At 44.7% G+C, this 17,181-nt stretch overlaps 1 protein-coding gene across 1 annotated transcript in view; it reads right to left on the reverse strand.

The window, feature by feature from the left end:
* Positions 1 to 17,181, reverse strand: part of BEAN1 (brain expressed associated with NEDD4 1) — a 33,902-nt gene that overhangs the window by 5,004 nt on the left and 11,717 nt on the right. Inside the window, exons 4-5 of the mRNA XM_044433900.1 lie at positions 10,316 to 10,513; positions 7,846 to 7,987 (exon numbers count right to left, since the gene is read on the reverse strand). Coding sequence (XP_044289835.1) covers positions 7,846 to 7,987; positions 10,316 to 10,513 — 340 coding nt within the window. The remainder of the gene's footprint in view (positions 1 to 7,845; positions 7,988 to 10,315; positions 10,514 to 17,181) is intronic.

Consider the following 17,181-nt stretch of genomic DNA (forward strand, 5'->3'; position numbering starts at 1 on the left):
TAGGCCAGTAAGCAGGGCCACTGTAATTCAAATCTGGCACAATGCCATTTTTTGCAGTCTTTGCAGTACTCTCACTTTCCTTGAAATCCTCTTTTTCCTCTGTGGGCTTTACTGAAATATCTCCACATTGTGAAACTTCTTTCTTAGAGTGGTAGCTTCCTCAGTGGTAGTTTCAACAAGAGTATAGTCCTATTCTTGTTCTTTAACTGCTTTCCGTGTACAAAGGTATTTCTGGAAGAGCCCCTCTAGCTTCGCTTGCTCCCTACCTCTTTCTGCTTTTCATTTATGGAACTTAGTCCAAGCCAAGCGAGACCAGGAGACAGTTAGATTTAGGGCGGAAGGTGTTGCGTGGGGATGCAGCTAGCTAACCATGAGGTGGGCAATGGTGAGCTTAGACTATGTCAACCCATATCATGCAAGCCCTTCACTCCAGGCTTTGTTGCTGGTGGAACAGATCAACTAGTGGATTGGAGGGTCCTTGAAAATTATTCCACAACTGTATCCCAAGCATGAGTCCTCCTCCTGCTGCTCCTTCCCCCGTTTATTACTTTAACTTGCCATCTCTCAGATATGTGTGGCTGAGATCATCCACCACAAGCCATAGCTGCTGCCTCCCAGGGCCTGTTATTGCTAACTTGTAAGTGGGGCATTTGTATAGCTTTAGGGAAAGATGTAGGAGCAGCTGCAAAGTTCTTAGTGCAGAGGTATTTTCCCCCTGCACCTTCTCCTCTGCAGCAAGATGCTCTGCACACAGCTGCAGCAGAATTTCCTGACTTTCTTCCCCTTTCTTGCAACCATGAAACCATCTTTCTGCCCACTTCTTTCCAGACACAGCAGAATAGTCGTGGAGATTTTTGTGTATTCCACTCTTGCTTTCCTCTTGGTGTTGTTGGGGTGCAGTTTGCTGCATGCAGTGGTTTCTTCTCACGTTGATGAAAAGTTTCTTTTTGCAGCATTGGACACTATCCGCACTATTAAAAGCTGTTTTTTCCTGGCGGACATAATAGAATGGCTTCTGCTTCCCCCCACTGTCCCATGCTTGTTGTGAGACAGCAGGAGGGAGAATTATGTCGTGCTTGACAAGGATGTATTCTCTGCAATTACTTGTTATGTTGGCTTTCTTCTTTTAGCCAGCTCGTTGGAGAGCTAAAAAGGAGTAGTTTCAGTGAGTTTCAGTATCACTCAGGACTGCCTGGAGCTGGAGAGATACTGCCTTATAAAGAAATGATATGTTTGAGACTGGTCTAAAGTTAAGATCCAGGGTGTTCAAATTAGGTTTCTTGAGGAGAGGCTGTACAATAGGCCCCTTCAGGCAAGCAGGGATCATACCCTCTCTGATGAGAAGGGGTACTAGCTTCATCAGTGCTTCCACACCCTGGACTACCAGCCAGGATGGACATGGATCAAGAGGGCAGGTGGTTCGTATCACCAGTCCAAGTAGCCTGGCAACATCGTCAGGTTTTTTGGCGCCAGGTAAAGACCTTTTTATTTAAACATCATTTCAATTGTTAAAACATATGATCTGGCCAGGGCAACTTCTTCCTTCTCTTTCTCCTCCTATATTTTTATTTTATACTGATAATTTTAATTTTATATTTGTAAATCAATGTATTTTTTGTATTTTTGTATTTAATGGTAATTTATTATGTACTATTGTATTTCAATGTATTTTATCATGTTGTAAGCCGCCCCGAGGTTTCGGCAAGGGGCGGCATAGAAATGTTATTATAATAATAATAATAATGATGATGATGATGATGATGATGATGATGATATATCCCCATTCACAGAATCACTGGACTCCTCCACTTGTACTTGTAAGGATCACAAGTAGAAGATGCATGTGAAGTGTTTTGCATACTTGGAAGAACTATACAGAGGATATTCTTTATTTTCACCATCATCACTACCACCACCATGTATGCACTGACTAAAAAATCCTTGTTTGGGGCATGTTTACAGAATGACACAGGTTTTCCTCTAGACCTGCTCTGTATTTGGTGCCATTCATCTTGCCCTCAATTCTGACCAATTTCTCAGTGTCTGCCAAGGAAAAACAGCCTCACAACATGATGTTGCCCCCACCATGCATCTTCACTGTTGACTTTGCGCCACACCTAGCATTTTGCAGCAAGGCCAAAAAATTCAATTTGGGTCTCATCAGACCAGAGAAACTTATCCCACAAGTTTGCTGTGTCTTCTACATGCGCTTTTCAAGCACCAAATGGGCTCTGATATGAGTTTGTTTCAGCACTGGTTTTCTGTTCACCTTGGTTGTTTCTCCGGCTAAAGCTCTCCTTAGAAAGACACTGAGTTTTGGTGAATGGTCTTCTCTAGGTGGAGCTGCAGTTGAACCACATTATTTCATTTTGGAATAATGGATTTAATGGTGCTCCACAGGATGGTCATACTGTAGTTTGGAATTTTTTTTTAAATAACCCAACCCTGAGTGTTCCTTCTGCATAACTCTATCCAGGAATCCTTGTGATATTTTTTGATCTTCTTGATGCTGTTTGTTTAGATATGCTCTTGAACAAGCTCTGGGGCCTTCCAAAAAACAGGTGCATTTAACCTGAGATTATGTGGCCCTGGAATTGGACATGTGTGGACTTCATCAGGTTGCACTGGACTTATTTAATCAAGTCCCAGCAAAGTATAGTGATGCCTTGTACATTGAACTTAATTCACTTCAGGAAGCAGCTTGAATTCTGAATCATTCAAAGTCCAAATCAATTTTCTCCATTAGAAATAATGAAAAGTGAATTAATCTGTCTCCAGACCCCAAACAATACCCATTTCAATAAACTTAAATTCAAAATGCACATTGCTTCTGGTACAGCAATTTCTGTTCAATAAAAACATTGTGGTATGTTCTCATCCACCTCATTCACCAGATCTGGTACCCTGTGACATAACAATCATCACCAAAGTCAACAGAACCATGAAAGGCAAGTGTTTTGAATGGATCAGGACATCGAGGCAGCAACTGAAGAAACTTACCAAAAAGGGCTTCCTGAACCACTTCAGAAAGTGGCAAGAACAATGGGATACGTGTGTTCGAAGACATTATTTTGAGGGGGATTAATGGCAATGTGTCTTTTATGCTAATTTTTTAAAACATTTACTGTATTTTTTGATCACACCTCATATATATTCATATATATAAAGGCTTATATTCTTTCTGCGCCTTTTTATTTGAATGTGATTTTAAGAATTAAGGATTTTAGATGTTTAAGTTAACAGTCACATTTTTATTTTTTAACTTTATTTTAATTATTTTTTGAATGTGATTTACTCATTTTTTCTTATTTACAATTTTAACTCTATTGTACTTTTATTATTACTGATTGTATATATTGTTACTATTTATTTATTTATTATTTATTGTATTATTGATTGTACTTTTATTCTTATTGTCGATTTTAAGCTTTGTAAGCTATACTGAGACATTGCTGTGAAGAACGGGATAGAAATGTTTTAAATAGATAAATAAATAAAAAATTAACCAAACAATAAAGTGAAAAAAGCACTGAAAATGTACACACTAAACAGATGTTGCATTTATGTTGCAACTACATTTTTTCACTTCACTTGCAGTTCAAACATAGAAACATTGTTCGATCTTTGGAGCAATTTTATCTCAACTCTAACATTTGAACTCTGGATCATTTGAAGTTAGAGTCATTTGAACTACGAGGCACCACTGTACAGGAACATTTATGTAACCAATTGTATAAATTGTTTTTGTTGCCTTAACTTGCATGCCCAAAAACTAATATTGTGTACCATCACTGTGCTGAGCATCTTGTCTACATCAAATGGTGCCACTGCCAGTTGCATCCATTTGAATTCCAGATTGTATCCTAGCAAAATGTGGCATAGGAAAAGCAAATACTTCTGCGAGGCACTGTGGACTTGCAAGTTTGGGGAATGTGAACTGGGATGAATTTTATCCTTCGGGGTATCTGAAGGGCCACTTCTCTCAGTATTTATCAGTCGGCACATGAAGAGGCACATAGACTCAGTGGTGGAGTCTGTGCCTTACAAGCAAAAGGTCCCAGGTCTGACCACAGCATCCCCAATAGGGATGGACAAACTCCTGTCTGCAGCCCCGAAGAACCATTGCCAGTCAGCCTTAACAATAACAGGCTCGATGGACTGATGGCTTGGTCCCATCTAAGGCCATTTCTGTGGTCCCAGGGTCAGCAGTGAAGGGCCTGCTTCCCCTGCCCTGCCATCCGAGGCAAGACAGGAGGCCCCCAGAAAGGGGTTTTCTTGGTGATGGTGCCCCAGTTTTGGAAGGGTCTTCCAAGAAAGTTTGTCTGGTGCCTCTCATAGCCATTCTGAGGTCAGGAGAAACCCTTTTTGTTCGTCCAAGCTTTAGATGTAAATTGAATCCTGCTGTCCGTGTTATGAAACTTTTATCATTTGTGGCTACCAAGGGCTTTTTCCCCCTTTGGTATTTACTTTTTCATTGTTTTTTGTAAAGTGCCCTAGGAATAGAATAAGATGGAGGTATAATAGTGCATATTTATAATAGGAAGGTTTGGAGAATTGGGGACAAGGGAGAGGGCCTTTTTGGTGGTGCATCCAATTATGGAACACTCCCTGCAGGTGAGGTCTGCCCGGTGCCAGCACAGCCTTCCTTTTAGCACTAGGAAAAGAGTTCCCTGTATTGTCAGGTATTTGAAAGCAAGAGAATGTTTTAATATGTCCTTAGATGTCTATTGTTGATTTTGAAAACACAATGATCTTTGCATTTAAATGTTTTATATTGTGTTTTATATAGTACCTTTTTAGGTTTTAACCTCTTGTAAACTGCCCAGAGATCTTTGGCTTTTGGGTAGTATAGAAATGTTGTTCTTGTTGAGGACTCTGTATTGAGACCAATGGCTCATCATGGCTTCGAGGGTGGGGGGGTTGGGAAATCTCCCAATGCCAAGGGAAAGTGCCTCTGGAAGCAGGAAAGGGACCCAAACACTGCAGAGGTAGATGATGAAGGACAATCAAAGAAAATCCAGACATTTTTAAAACTCCAGAGCTGTCATTTTAAAATGCCTCTTGTGTCAAACCAATCTGACATGCTCCTGGAGATCTCAGGTCCACGAGAAAGCCATTAATTCACCTAGAAGGACATTTATGGATATTATTACCATCTAGTTAGGGCTGTCAAGACAAATTGACTGCATGGCTTCTATTTGAGTGCCTGGCAAGCATGGCAGGAACATGATAAAAAAAACAAAAATGGAGTGAGATATAAATCTAGTGAGTGTGAGAACTGATTAGGGATGCATCCAGAGAGATAATCACACTGAATTGTAAATGAGATTTTCACAGCTCAAACATCAAAGCAATTAAATTATTAGCACCCCTAAGGCATCTTTCATAAATTAATTTCCCAATTAGAATTTTGTATAAATAGTATTCCTTCCCTGGACATCCTTCAGAAAGTGGGGGTGGGATGGGGAGCTAGTGAGTGAGCGAGCCAAGACCGTACCTTGGATTCCTCCTGCAGAAGGCTGAGTGATACAGCTGGTCTCATGAGGGCACAGCTCTTGATGCTAATTCTGGACCAGGTGCTGACTGCTGCCTTAATTAATAACTCTACTTTTATGCTGTGAATTCCTTGCTGGGCAAGGGCAGGACAACCCTAATTGCTTGTGTGAGTGTCACAGGCCTGATATGTTACGGGTACACAAATGGTACTGGGCAAAGAAGCTTGGAGATCCGCCATCCCTAAACCGGAGTCTGCAGATGTCATACACCAAAGTGCTCAGCATTCTTGGCCATTGGACTTGCTGGCTAGAGCTGATGGGAGCCAAAGTCCAAACATCTGGAAGGAACTAGGCCATGCCAGTTCCATGTTTTGGAGGGCTTTTGGGCGAGGCTCTCTCCATAGGTGCTCTCTCTCAGTGTGTGTATCTTCCTTCTCACCTTCTCACTGGTGTTGCCTCCAGCTGTTCTTCCTCCTCCTCCTCTCTCTCATCACTGCTTCCACTGACTGGCTTGACAGCCAGAGAGCCAGAGAGAGAACTGCTTACTCATCAACAGTCTCTGGCAGGAGCTTGAACCAGGGAGGACTCTTAAGCCAGAGCTTCACCTCATTCTAGTATCCCCTTGGAGAACAGAGTTTTAAGTGTAAAAAAGAAAAGAAAAACACAGTCATGTGAAAAAAAGAAAAGTCTAAAAAAAGAAAAGACAAACACAGTCATGTGAATAAGCCATGCAGGGCCTGGAAAAGCCGAAACCAAAAAGAAAGCAGAGTCCTCTCAGGATGGGTGGTACAATGTTCTGCACTCAGTTCAGAGCCAGGGAAACAAATCTCACTTTGCAGCAATGAACACACCTACTCCCATTTCATTGTTTATCTCCATCCACTGGATTGCTTGCTCCAGAGAGGTCCACAGGAACCTCTGAGTACGCAACCTGATTCTGTGGTTGAGGCACTTTTCTCCACCCGCTGCTAATATCAAAAGTACATTGAGTAGGAAAAAAAGAAAGGGCTTTCTCAGTGCAACCTCGGATGGCCCAGGATGCTAGTTGCTCTTTGCTGGCCTTTATCAGATGATAACAATTTTTCTGTTCAGGCAGAGTTCTTGACCTGCTGGGTGAAGCTTTCTTCTCTCCTGAGATGAGGTTTCATTGAGCCATTATAGTAGTTTATATACCATAAACAAACACACTTTGTGTTGGGCTGGCTGCTGTTTTATGGTCTTTCTGGTTCATTGTTTATCTGTATTACTGTCTGGCCATTTTCTTATTTTAAACTACTTTGGTTTCTTTAAGAAGATAAAATGTGATACTGTTTTCTTAACAAACCAACATATTTATATCTTTTTGCAATGGATGAATCATTACTAGTCTGTCTCAGTTTCTCAGGGATTTATTGAAAATCCCGTTCCATTCTATTTCCACATTAAATTGTGGTTGTTCTTGTTGCTGGTTTTTAATTTGTATGAAAATTCCTGTTTGGATACAATGCATTTTAATGTGCTTCCTAAATATTTATTGCTAACTGTATTTTCCTAAATGTTTTTGGACATCTGCAAATAGCTGTTAGTGCCTCCCTCTGAGGCACACATGGGACACCCAGCAAGGTGCTTCTGCTTCTGCCAGTTCTCTGGAGCCCTGCAGCTTCTGTTGGGCATGGTGTGGGTCCCACCAATCCTGGTGTGCCAGTGAGACTTGTTCCTTGGCAATCTTTACAGCTTGCTCTCTGCCCCATTTTATAGCAGAAGTGAGAGTGCCCTATTTCCCTCACATGTCTGTCTGTCTGTCTGTCTGTCTGTCTGTCTGTCTGTCTCAGTCTCAAAATAAGAAAGGGATTTTATGGGGGAAATTATTTACTGGTCAGGGCAAAGTTATTCCAGTTCATGGAAGGTTTTTTCAGCCCTCCTAAGTGAAGGCTGCATCCCACGTGTGTACACATGAATGTGTTTATGAATATGCAACTTTATTATCTTTGAGAGTAGAAGTGTGTGCAGTATATGAGAACGGATGCATGAGAATGGCTGTGTGCTATCTGCCTGTGAATTAATGAATGGTACCAAGGCTGTTGACATGATCACAGAGGGGGAAATAAGCCGTGGTGGTTTGCTTCCTTTGCTAGGCAAGTGGTACGGAGATTGGCACTGGCAGGCTTGCTGTGTTGCACAAACGGACAACTGGCGTGTTGCCACGTTTGACCAGCTAGCACAGAGCATGACAAAGCCCATGAGCTCTGGTGGCTTACTTGTATGTCCGTCCATGTACTGTTTGTATCTGTATTGGGTGACATTTGCAGAGAAGCAGTATATACATGTGAGGAAGGAATAAATGAGAATAATGCATGAAAAAGGAACTTACCGCGGAGGGGAGTCAGGATGTGTGAGATTGACCCGGGATAGCGTCTCCATGGACGGGCTGAAGTAGAACGATGGAGGGGGCTCCTCAGTACAACTCGATCTGCGTTCTCCAACTGAGCCTCCAGAGGAGAAGCAGTCTGGAGCTGGGAGCAAGCAGCAAGGAGCAGCCCTGTTACACCTCAGCGGGCATTTAATTTATATATTTACAACATTATTGATTTGATGTATTACATCTGTATGCCACCCCATAGCCCATAAGGCTCTCTGGGCAGCTTTCCAAGAAGTATTGGTGTGCACTGCTGTCAGGCCCTATGAAAAGGGCCCCTCAGAGTGTCTGATGCAAGTACAAGGATAAAGAGCAAGCAAAATTGTGGTGTACCATCACTGCCTTGGCAGGATCAGCCCTGAACTGTGTAAGAAATCAGAGGAAAATAACTCACTGCTAATCCCAGTACTGATGAAGCTCCAGGGAAGTCAGTACAGCCAGTCCCTGAGTTACAAATGTCCAAGTTATGAACAACTCCTACTTACAAATGAACTGCTATACAGCCTATTAATTTTTAAAAATTACTGTGGACAATTCTGATCACCCCAGAGAGAGAGGAAGTGAGAGGGAGAGAGGGAGGGCCTCCAAAGCCCCCTTTCCTGCCCTGTCCATCCAGAGAGGGAAATCTCTGACATTTCCTTGATGTAAGGAAATGAGTTGGGCTAGATTTATTTATGGTTTTTCCACTTTCATGGGGGTCCAGCGCCCCTAACCCCTGTGAATGTGGAGGGCTGACTATATGTGATCCAGCTTACATACCAATTCAACTTAAAGATGAATTTCCTTTATCTCAGGGACAGAACTCAACCAATCCTCCACACCAGCATTCTCTTCAAGTAGGGGATCACCTTGGGGTCTTGCGAGGGTTTTTAGCTGGTAGTTCCTCATCCATTGCAGCTTTTCTTTGCATGTTTAGAGGATGGTGCTCCATGGTGGTGTTCCTATTTTGGGAACGGACCTCAGAGTCCTATAACACTCAAAAGAAAAGCTACACTGGATGAGGACCTAGAAATCACTAGCCTCCCCTGCTAAAAACCCTCCCAAGACTCCAAGATGTGGTGATTCCCCCACCTGAAGAACTTGCAGGTTTAGAGAATTGATTACATGTTGACTGGCTTCATCCTCTCATGCCAGACTCACAAGGCTTCAAGGAAGGAGGCAGCAGTATGGAAAGCCAGTGCTAGAGAGACATTCTGAGCAAGGTGCTCGACTGCCCATGATCAGGGCCTTTCAGCTAGGAAGGAGTGGGGAGCAGCTGCAACGCTAAAGCTGCTCAGCAGATGCCTACTGGTTGCTGAGGCAATGTCTAATCTGGCTGGGCATTGTTGGATCACTTCCCTATAATTCCAGATCTCCTACTCACGAGGCAGCTTTTGGTAGGGTTGAGCTATGTGGCTGGATGGAGACAAAACACAATTAAAACACAAAGCAATGGACAATAATAAGAACAGTGAAGCCATTGCTTTTATTCACACAAGAAAGGCAAGAAAACGGAACAGTCATGCATAAAGATGACAGCCTCCCATAAAAATAACGGCACAGCCTCAGAGGACTGGGAAGATCCAAGCAAAAAATGTCCAGAATGCATCTGATTGGTTTGACTATTTATTGGTGGCCTTTGCCAATACATTTCCTTGGATATGTCAGCCTTGCTGTTGCAGCCACCAAATTAGGCATGGGGATAGAAGTGAGGGTTTAAAAAGAAAAGAGAAGGTGAGATCTGAGTTTGAAGGCAAAAGCACCATGAAGGAGAGGTGCACAGGAATCCCCTAACCACACATCTCCCTTCAGTCTCTCTCACCAAACACTTTTGTCCCAAGTGATTAAGCTTCTGGGATCAGAGCTTGGCTATGGGGAAAGCATAAGTCTACTTTTTACCTTTGCTATTCAAATTGGACCTCTTTCTAATGCCCCTGTGGGACTAGTCCAAAGCGTTTTACGTCCTGAAGTGGAACAGACCACCCCACAACCAGGTGAATCGGCAGGGCACCCCTTTAGCTTTGGGAGAAAACCCACCTCTTCCCATGGGTACATTTCCTTTTCCAGGGAGTACAAATGAAATAATAAGAATGAATGACCGTATCAAGGATTTGTGTCCTTTCATGACACCCAAATCCACTTGATGGAGCCATCTCACTCTGCTTCATGGTAAGGTCCCCACAAAGTCCCCACCATTCTGTCCAGTTTGTGTCTCTAGTGCAGGGATAGGCAATCTTTCAGGTTTACAGGCACATATATTATTTTTGGCCTGCCCCATGGGCACATTTCTCTGAGATTCTCTCTTTTCTTTCTTCCCTTCACCTATTGTCTATTGTGAGGAACAACGTTACAAGGGGGAAAGACTGGACATATTTGCATTGTCCCGCTGAACTCCTAGCTTTGGGGGATGCCATAAAAAGGCTGAGACCATAAAGAGCTGCCTTACGGTAGCTGTCATCTCTCTGTAGATGGAGATGCCGGAAACATCTGTTCTTCCTCAGGCTGCCTAGGATGATGGCCACACAAGAAAGGAAGAGCACCACTCCGATCACTACCCCAGCCACCAGCACAGAGGAATCCAGCATGCTAGTGTGGCGGACGCCTTCGCCACAGCGAGCACTCTCGGTCTGGTTCAGGCCAATTTCTGCAATGCAGTGAGGGACAAAGAGAGAAAAGACCATTGAGGGAATGCTGTAGAACAGTAGGCAAACCGCCCCCAAACTATTAGATGAGGGTGGTGCGGTCTCTGAAGGACTGGGGCTTGTGCTTGCCTGGGGCCAAGCAGAGCAAAGGCTGCCTGGTTCCAAACTGAAAGCCCACGTTTGGGTGTCTTCCTTGCCCCATCACTATGGCTCGAGGTCTAGTCTTCCGGTATGGCCTGCCTCCAAATAGCTGTCATTGATTAGAACGCCACAGGACCAGGAGGGACCCCTGGGTATGACAGGCTGTCCTACTAGGCACCCCTTAAAGTTATCTGTCTGATGCTTCAGACCTGCATTTTGCAAAGCAACGTAATTATCATTTTATTTATTAGATTTTTATCCCACCCCATTAGCCACTAGAAGATACGTTTGAGCATCCCGTTTTGCAACCGTGCAAATCACTCTGAGCTACCTGCTTCATCTAGGCCATGAAATAAAGCCTGCCAGATGATTTGTAAATTTCTATATGGATATATTTTCCCACTGCAGTACACAGTAGGTAGACAGAAATTCTTTTTACACTATATCCCCACACTAACACAAAAACCTACACAGCAACCATTCCTTTTGCACTCTAAAGGAATCTATTTAAGGAAATTTGAAGTATGTTAATGCATAACAAATCTAGCAGAGCAGTTGAGCACCTCATGCAAAGCAAACAGGATGGCTGACCCCTCTGAAGTAGCCCAGCTCCAGCTTTATTCTCACGCACAGCCCTCAGATAATAGCTTGTGCCTCGTGTGCTGACATCCTTATTAAAGACTCAGAAGGAATCAGATTGGCTCACTGGCAGCCTGCAAATTGGGAATGTCAGAAATAATGTGTGTGTCCCAGCAAAAACGCTCAGGAGATAAATCATTTCAGATGCCCGTGGCTTCAGGGTATTATGTGGATGTCACCAAGGCTTTGTATAGAAGCTCATTCAAATTAGCAGGTAAAAACCCAAGCCACACAAACACTTTCCGATCTTCAGAGACTGTGCCTCTCTTATAACATGATAAATACCACGGTGGCAGATGGAATCTCTTGGGAGGGAGAGCACAGCCCATTATATGATCCTGTACCCTCACCCTCTTTCTCCAGGAGAAAACCATTTTGAAGCAACAGAGCTTTGTTAGCAAAGCTGGGGCTTAAAGTTTTTTTCAGGAACCCTTCCAGCCCTGCAAGAAAGGGTGACGTATGATCCCAGTGGGTATGCTGGGCTAAACTCATTGGCTCTGGTTTGTAATGTCTCATCTGCAGTCAGCTGGTGGTCTCCAGCCCTCCAGATGTTGGAGAGTTCTTGGGCATGTCCCACTCAGTGCCTCCCCCCCGCCCAGCAAGTCTGCCTTCTCACCAACTGCTCTTGCTCCTCATCCTCATTCTCTTTCTCGTCTTTATTGAGACTTGCTTGAGAGGCAGTGAGCCAGTTTGCAGAAGCATCTGCTACTCCACTTCCACCCACCATCACTGTCTCCTGGGCCAGAGCAAAAGGTAGGTGAACAGTCAAGTTACAAGGCTAGCAAAGAGGACCAAGTCCAGGAGGAGGTTCCCAGTGTCCTTTTAACAGAGCCTGGGATGCATGAAGCCATGTAAACAAAAATTCTGCACTGGGTGATGGACCATCAAAAAGCAACACAAGGTAGCAAAACATAGAAATAGAAACTGAGTGAGTCAGAAGGGATCTCCCGGGCCATCTAGTCTGACCCCTGACTCCAGCCAGCTCCGCTCATGACATTCCCACCATGTGCATGTCTAGCCTATCCTTGAACACCTTCACTGATGGGGCCGTAGAAATGGGCCCCATATATTCAGGGGCCATTTCTATAGCCCCTAAATATTTGTAGTTTTGCACAATTTGGGTGGGCAGGGCTTCACTCCCTTCCCAGTTTTCCAAGCAAGATGCTTTACTGAGCACAGATGTTTCACTGAGTTCCCAGTGGACCCAGTGCTTGCTTAGTGAATGCATTCCACTTGCTGGGCTCCCTGGAGCCATGCTGCAAGCGTGCGCAGCTTTGGGCCAAGCGATCCATCACAACGGGGATGCCTGACGTGCCACCAGGCTTTTCTTGGAAAGCGATGAGTGACCCAGGAGGCTGCCCTTGGAGCAGCTTAAGCCTTTCTACTCCAGCTGTTGGTTAGTCAGTATCCATGGGATACCTTCCTGTGCAGTCTGCTCGCCAGTTAGCCTGTATGTCTGCTCTCCTGCTCCACCTGCCAGCTGCCTCAGTGGGGGGTTGTGCGGGAAATAGGAAGACCTGGCATTATTTCCCTAGTGCAGAGAAAAGCAGCCAGGGAGGATGTGCCCTTAGTAGACCAACGGGCAGAGGATGCTTCCCAGCTTCAGGAGACTGATCATGAATGTCAAGTAGCATCTAGCTCAGCTCCTTTCTCCAGGGGCAATTTGTGCCAATGGCTACCAATAGTGGTGAGACCCGACGTTTAGTTGAGCCCTTTCTGAGTGAAGTGCTGCATGTTAGATCCCCTGCAATCTTTCTGAAAATCCCAATTTTCCTTCAGTAACATGCACATTTATTTGAAAAAGACATACTTTGTCAAGTGTTTGGTTAACGCTGAAACTCAGCCACAAACAAGAAATAAAATCTACCTGGAACTTAAAAAAAGCTAAGATGACCGCAAATGGATAAAGGAAGAGTAATATATTAATTTATGACCCTTATCATAATGATTGCTGGTGACATTAGTTAAGGCCTGATTTCCCCTGATGAATGTGTAGTTATAGCCTCATTCGCTCTGATGAATCTGGCACTGAATGACATTTTTACTACTCCGTTGCAGGCAAGATTAATGTCATCAGAGAATAATGAACCTGTTGTAATTTCTTTCACTGCTTTGCTACTATCTTTAAAAGACAGAGGGAGGGAGGGACACTTACTATTTGCTATTTACTAGGCTTTGTAAAAACCCCCCAATATATCCTGGGCTCCTCAATGAAATGCACATGCTGTTCTTTCATTGCATGTTCAGCTGGAAGCTTTCTAGTTGCACAAAAATACCAGTTGCAGCAGATAAGGGAGCGACATTCTCCCTGGCACAGGAGCCATGTTAATTTATTCACCATTTGTTTTTTGTGAATGAAACACATCAGGTCTTTATTGTCCAAACTTCCCTGCAAATCCAGTCTGGATTTGGAGTTTCAAATGGATGGATCGGTGATGCAATGGCTTCCATGCATTTTCTGTAAAATGCAGCCATGGAGAGTGGTCAGCTTGAATTGTGGGTGGGGTGGGAGGGAGGAGGGCTGGAGGTCTCTGGGAAATACTGGGACAGAGACTCGGCGCTCGTGGAGGCTGCTAACTGGCTGCCTCTATTCTCCCTGAATGATGCTAAGACATGGCCTATGAGCACAAGTCTTTTGGGCACGCTGGGCTTCCTCTCTCGGAACACCCCTGGTGGCACAAGGAGGCACTGCTCCAGAAGCCCTCTGTGACCAAATATGAAAGCTGGGAAATGGGGGCGGGGTCTGTATTGCATGGGCTTTGCTGGAAGAATGGGGAGGAGGTTATTAGGGTTGAACTGGTAGTGTAGTGAACTTTCTAAATGTCCAAGAGCCAGGAATGCTTTTTGAGCCACAGGAATGCTCCAGGGCCGTCAGCTTGTTAGGAAGAGCCCCGGTGAGCTGGAGTGATCATTCTCTAGATCAGGCGTCTCCAACTCGCGTCCCGTGGGCCAATTGCCGGGAAGGGCAGGACACGGGGGGGGGGGGGTGCCCGGGCAGGCCTCCAGAAGCGACGCGGGATGAGCAGCCCACCACCGCCGCGGTGGTGGAATACTTGATGAGGCCCAGCCTCACCCAGACTCTACTTCCAGCGGCCCCCAGGTAAGTTGAGTTTGAGACCCCTGCTCTAGATAAAGCCTGCTTTTGGTGTGCAGTCAAGACTGGAGCAGCTTCCTTCCTCTGACTCCCCCACCACACATGTTTCAGGAAGTGGAATTAGATTCTGCATGTACGGACAACTTCTGAAACAGCAGGGGAGAGGACCTTCATAAAATCCATGTCTTAAGGGCATTGTCCTTTCTCCTCAACTTACAGAGAATCATAGAATCATAAACTAGTAGAGTTGGAAGGGGCCAAGAAGGCCATCAGGTCCAATTCCTTGCTCAGTGCGTGATTCCAAGTAATGACTGACACATTGCTCACCCAGACAACTTTGGAAGGCTACAGAATATCCCCCAGCCTATTTATGGAACCAACAAGGCCACAGATAAGGAGAGTGCAAGCTTTGGTTTGCTTGTTTACAGCTTCATCCGCATGTTATCATGGTATTCTGTAAACACAGGTGGGTTGGTTTCTCCCTAAGAACCCTCAGACTGGAAGGCAAGTGCTCTGTCATTGGCCCTGAGGACACATCAGGCCTTGACCTTAAGAAAGGACGAATATATGAGGGAGACTGAAGCCACGTCCACTCCCCCAGAGACCCCACTGAGCATTGGTGGCTTTGCATCTGCTGCACAGTGGCTGCAGGGAGGAGGTCGTTTCCATTTTGTCCTCTGCTTTCCAGAGACCTGATTTGCATCAGTGTTTTCATACAATCACCAGTGATGGGGAAGCAGAGATGCAGCCCATGAACCACAAGTTGTGTACTTCTAGGGCAGTGGTGGCGAACCCATGGCACACGGGCCACAGTGGGCATGCAGAGCCCTCTCTGTCGGCAAGCGAGCCACATCACCCCAGCATCGCCCCAGCAGCCGAGCATCGGAGAACAGCGCACAAAGGGGCCATGTGCATGCTCGGAAAGGAGTTGCGGCACCAGGCAATGATGTCATTTGCTGCGACTCATTAGCCATGACTCATCTGAGCTTTTGCATGGCCGGTCAGTGTGCTGCCAAGGATATATATATATTTGCTTGGACTGGCTGTGAGGTGTTTTTTCTAAACTAAAAGCTCAGTTCTCAGGTTTTATTGTAGTGTTGGCACTTTGCGATAAATAAGTGGGTTTTGGGTTACAGTTTGGGCACTCGGTCTCTCAAAGGTTCGCCATCGCTGCTCTAGGGTATTATGCAGGAAATTCTGAACAGCGACTGGATGGTGGGCCTCCCATGTTCAAACGTAGCATTCTCTGAGTCCTTGTCAGCCTGTCTCCAATGGACCTTGACACTGCAATCGGATTTGGTTTTTTAAAATTGTATTTAAATGTGATTTTAACATTATATGTAAACCACTTAAGGATTTTGTTATACTTAGTGGTGTGTGTATATATGTTTGTATGCATGTATAAAAATAAATAAATAGATTTGTTTCCTCTCCAATCTGCTTCTGGAAGACACACAGCACCTCCTACAAATATTAACTCTTCCCTCACCATGTTGCATACACTTTATGACAAAACTCTCCCAAGAGCTACTTGGATGTTGCTGGGGCAACATCACCTTCTGTCCAGCTCCTGGTATTCTGGGTTGGGTGCCTTCCTTTGATAGTTTCCATGTTGCTTCAGCAAATCTTTGACATAGATCTTACAATTCTGGACAGCTCTCTAGCTTGGTTAGCACAACAAGGAAACCAAGGCTCAAGAACGTTTCAACAATATTGGAAGGCCTGCAGGAAGATGACAGTTCCCAGGGATGATGGATGGGTCACAGAATGATATTCTTCTACCAGTTGAGTCCTGGACCAGTCTGAGAACTTTGCAAACTGTGATCCAATGAACCAGTGGTAATCCAACCAACAGCCTGATATGGTGAGCTATTGGAGTCTATCTAATGGTTCAGCATGGCAGAAGAAGGCGCATAGCTCAGGGATAGAACAGGTGCTTGGCATACCAAAGGTCCCAGGCTCCAACCCCATCTTCTCCACTCCTGCCTGAAACCCTGAAGAGCTGCTGCCAGTCAGTGTTGACAATACCGGCTGGATGGACCATGGGGCTGACTCAGTGGTCTGAGGAAGCTTTGCTATCTTTCCACGGCTCAGCTGCAGTCTTTGTTTCCCCACATATAGAGATTTTCTATAGGAGGTATTTATTGTTCAGTCATCACCCCCTATGCATTTCAGTTTTTAAACAGCACTTTAAGCAATGGTGGGGTGTCGTTAGGGAAAATGAGCTACGAGTGGAAGAAAGCAAGAGAAAACCTATTTCCACTGACATATTCGAACTTTTCTGCTGTACCACAAGGCCAGTTAGAAGTTATATAACAGAAAGGGAAGAAAAGAAATGCTGTTGATGCAGAATTTAGATATCTGTTATGTGATGAATCCAACAGTTGGATTAACAGCCTGGTTAAGCTCATGGACCCCTGCCAGAGAGCTGCTGAGGTCCCTATTACCCTGTGCTGGGAAAAATCTGGCAGCCAGACATTCCCTTGGCCTTGCCCCCTTCCTCCTCCTCTCTGCCTTCTTGCTCCCTTACTTTGATTCAGAAGCATATGTTGTGGGTCCTTGCCGATGCCTGGGCAGGTAGGGGAAGCACAATATTTAATTTTCAACACTGACATGAGAGTCTTTTTACATATTTTTACCATTGGTAGCATCTACAACTGTACATAATTCTTCCATGGCATACTTACCATTGGGTTGTTCTTTTAATGTGGCTGTCTCTATTTTTATTCTAAAAATCACAAACACCAAAAATAGGCAAACCAGCCGTTCTAACAACCTGCTGTACTTCTCGCACGC

The sequence above is a fragment of the Varanus komodoensis genome, unplaced genomic scaffold (genome assembly GCF_004798865.1).
Source record: "Varanus komodoensis strain SLA01 unplaced genomic scaffold, ASM479886v1 scaffold27, whole genome shotgun sequence".
Classification (NCBI taxonomy): domain Eukaryota; kingdom Metazoa; phylum Chordata; class Lepidosauria; order Squamata; family Varanidae; genus Varanus; species Varanus komodoensis.